The sequence below is a fragment of the Limulus polyphemus genome, unplaced genomic scaffold (genome assembly GCF_000517525.1).
Source record: "Limulus polyphemus unplaced genomic scaffold, Limulus_polyphemus-2.1.2 Scaffold3453, whole genome shotgun sequence".
Taxonomy (NCBI): Eukaryota; Metazoa; Arthropoda; class Merostomata; order Xiphosura; family Limulidae; genus Limulus; species Limulus polyphemus.
In genome coordinates, this window is record NW_013669063.1 from 120626 (window position 1) to 124828 (window position 4203).

At 29.1% G+C, this 4203-nt stretch overlaps 1 protein-coding gene across 2 annotated transcripts in view; it reads left to right on the forward strand.

Annotated features, from left to right (window-relative positions):
* The window catches only part of LOC106469375 (fasciclin-2-like), a 78428-nt gene extending 74741 nt beyond the window's left edge, over window positions 1-3687 (forward strand). Inside the window, exons 7-8 of one of the 2 annotated variants that reach the window (XM_013929867.2) lie at window positions 1511-1650; window positions 3443-3687. In XM_013929867.2, the coding sequence (XP_013785321.1) occupies window positions 1511-1650; window positions 3443-3481 (179 nt within the window). In that variant the 3' untranslated portion in view covers window positions 3482-3687. Of the gene's footprint in view, window positions 1-1510; window positions 1651-3301; window positions 3328-3442 lie in introns of those variants that run through there. The other variant, XM_022397879.1, reaches the window with a different exon arrangement.
* Window positions 3688-4203: the final 516 nt, after the last annotated feature.

Sequence of the window (4203 nt, forward strand, 5' to 3'; positions counted from 1 at the left end):
TTTATATAATAAAACCAAAAAAAATATTGTTTCATATCCTCCACGTGCAAAATTTTTAAAAGCTTAGCAACCTACGTCAAGTAGCAACCGAGTACAAATGTCGAAACTAGAAGAGATAATTGTTTTCTTTACTTCTTTATCTACTGTTCTATGTCTTAGGAAAAATATGTTTAAGATCTTATTTCAAAAGAGCAATAATGTATATACATATATAATGTATAATAATTGAAATTTGACTGTATTTTACAAAATACTAGTCTACTAAAACACAGCCAAGACAAGTTACTTTGCACAGACCAAAGGTCAGTTTTATGTTATTTGATACGGTAACATGAGTACATGTGAGCTGCGTCATTGTAATTTCTGTACTGTTAGCCAGGCACGACTGAAAGGTCACTATAATAAATATATATGAATGTATAATGTTATGAGATTTAAGCTATTTAGTCTAAACATTTATGTTTTTGTGTTATAATTTGTGTTCATTCTTGAATGAAAGAGGCATAATTTATATTTATTTCCTAATTTTTTATGGGTGGTTGTGAGATCAGTCAAATCTACCAAACCTGTACAGAGATTAAATATAGAAAATAACAGATAAAATATAGTTTTTTAGGAAACATTTGATAACTATTTCGACATTATAAAGATTTTGCATGTGAAATTTCAAAATTTTCTGATGCATAAAAGTATTTTTAATCTTAAAATAGATATTACTTTGCATGATAGATAGGCAACATGTGAAAAGAAAAATAGAAATGAGAAAAACATTGCTTTATAAACCTTAAGACTCAATAAAAAAAATAGATATTTTGCCTATGAAAGCATTGTAATGTTTACTGATAATCTGCAAAATTTCTTTAATATTCGCTACTAATTTAAAAGTTATAGCATGAAAACTATAACAAGCACAAAGTGATTACGAGGTCAGTCTCAGGGACCAAGCCAATGATGAAAGAGTTAACCCACAAGCTTTCCAACTCTTTAAAGTGCTCTTCATATGATGGAATTACAACACAGTTCAAAGAATGCGCGTGTATAAGCAGGTACACCCACACATACTCTGTATTTTCACAATTACAGTTACTAAATTGAACTGCAGAATATTAATTTTATCTTCATATAAGCTAACTAGCACAATAGTAAGATGGCAAGAAAGCCTAAAACAATAGGCAAAATTCTGACATATGGAGATACTTGGAAAGAAGAAATTTACATGGTGATATTTATAATTATGATAAGGTTTACATTATGTTTGGCTGACTTGTCTCCAATCCAGACTGCCACTGGTTAGGAAAGTGATTAATATTTAGGTTATCCTTATGAAGAAGATAATAAAGTATTTAGTGCTATAATGTAATACTTTTAAATGTGCTTCTTATATTTCATCATTTAATAAAAAGTATATCAATATTTATTTTATAACTTAAAAAATTGCAAGTAATTAAAAAACTAACCCTCTTTAGTTGTTATATATTAACCGTGGTTGAATTTTTGTTTTTTAATTTAGTAAAGCCAAAGATTGTTACACTAGAAAATATCACGGTAGGAATATCCAAAACTGCAGTGCTTGAGTGCCGTGCAAGAGGAGATCCACAGCCACAGATGACAATTAGAAAGGAAGGAGTTGATTCTTCAGTGGTTGAAGGGGTGAGACAGATTTAATTTTTCTAGTATGTATTGAACTTAAAGTGTTTTTTTTTATAGTGGTTAGAAAATGAAGCATCTTGAACTAAGATTGTTAGAATTTGTTTATGATGTTCCTTATTCACCACAGTATGTCTACAGGACAGCATAAATGTTTTTTATTCTTTGGGCCTACTTTAACCCTTTAAGGATGATGTACTTTTTAAACTTCTTTCTGCACATGTTCAAAATTTAATTAAACCACTTTACTATCAATGTATTTATTGAAATTATTATTATCAAGTACATTATAATACAAAGTTTTATATAATCTAAGTTTTAATTCCTTGGTTTCAAAAGAAACCTTTTAAAAAAATACTCAAGTTTTGTTGTCATGTGACCATGAACTATGAAAAATGTCAACTTTTGCATTCTCTATCTTGAATCAGACAACCCCAGTCCTGTAGATGTATGTCTAGACAATAAGTACATTTATTTGCCCTATTGACATGTAAGTTTCAAAGTTATTTGGCTGAATTCAGTAGCCTTGAGATTTACAAGCCACATGTACATACTTGACACATTAGAATAAGCTCATTTTACACTATAATCCAACAGTGGTTATTTTGAAATTGGTGTACAGTTGTCATTAGGTAAATGCAACTGCCAATAATATTATTTGCTGCTTTATCCACGATAGTCCTTATGGTTGTTTCTTACCTAAATATGTTATAGTGAGAGATGGGGTTAGATTTAGGTTTTACTTTTTTATTTTAGTTAATTATATATTACTTATGTTTTGAAATTCATATTTGAAAGGTTTAATAAATTTTATATAATAATCAAGACTTTGTCTCACTCCAAAAGGCTAAAATTTCCAAGCAAATGCAAAAAATTTTGCCAGATGGTAAACCATCTCTGTCGAAGATAACATTATATTGCCTGTAGTCACCTATTTACACGTCTTAATATAAATAATCGATGATAAAGAAAGGAAAATAAAACATTAAAAATAAACTATAAGTGAAAAGATAAAGATGTGAAATTATGCATATGACCCAAAGAAGATATTCTAAGATTATTCAACGAAGAGCTAAAAAGATTTGCACATATTTTTATTTCTTAATTTTAAAAATTTCATTGCACTGTACATTGATGATGATAGTTAGAGTTAGTGATATGGTAAAGAAATGGAAAATAAAATATAAACATTTACCTTGAAAAAAACGTTTGATATTCATTTAGGAGGTTCTAGAGATTATGTAAGTGAAATGTGAAAAAAATGTAAGATTCAAAATTGTATTTTTATATTTATCATGAAAATCACCTTTCACTATTCAGAATCTGAGTGCAAGTAACTGCATTAACCCTTCCATTAGAGGCTGGGTGGAATTTTTGAAAATGTATGGAAGTCTTTACAAAATTTTGCAGATTTTTAGTAAACATTACAAGGATTTCATACACAAAATATCTGGTTTTTGAATTATGTTTTAAGATTTTTTATTAAAGATTTCCTCATAATTTTTTTCTTTCAGAATGTTGACTATCCAATGTACAAAGTAATTTTGAGTTTACTCTCTCACCTTTTCACACTCATTGTCTGTAGTTGTTTTATTGCTAATAGATGACTTAAAAATTAGAAGAATCAAAATGAATAGTACTCTGTTCTTTTCAGTATGGACAATAAAGTTCCAAGTAAATCTCCTGAGAGTTTCTTCTAATCTTTTTTGCACCTATTTCCTATTGTTATTCTACTGTTTGTGGCTGAAGTAGAAACCTGCCAAATATAAAGCAATGAATCACCATTCCTGTTTAGGTTCATGCAGTGCAATTCCCAGAATTTTCCCTTCTTTGAAATCACAGTGAGACAGGATATATCAACTTTTTGACAGTATAATGGTTGCAAGACAATTGTCAGAAGTATTATAAAATGTTTATGACTTTGTAAGAAGTCTGGGCCAATCCAATATGTTCAAAAGCAGAAGTATCCTACAGAAACTATTTGGATTGCTGCTCTTAGAATACAGTTGGATAGAATTTGCTGGCTTATTTACAATACAATGATTGAGAAAATATTTATGATATGGCTCTGTACAAATCAATAATTTGTATCCTATCTAATAAAGTTGCTAGTTATCTTACTTGGTGGTCGAGATTTAGCATTGGTGTAGGTGTAAATGCTTATGGACATCCTGTTTCCTATATTACCATGCTTACACAGTAACCAATAAATGTGTAGTTTCCAGTTATATTCATATGGGTCGTTTTGATTTGGCTAGTATTCTTGGCTTAGCTATTTTGAATATAACTTGAGAAACAAATTATTCACCAAGAAACTGCAAGTTCAACTGGGTGTTTATGTAAAGATATTCCTTTTCATGTGTTAAGATCAGTTGATCAGTGATAAAGTTATTTCTTAGACTTTCACAAATTACATAAATAAACTTTTCCTGAATTGCCAAGTCTTTAATTTTGTATTATTTGTTTTTATTCTACCTCAATATAAATGAATAGAAACATAACACAAGTTCTTACTTTGTAAAATACAGTAACATAGTGGCTACCATACAATACATA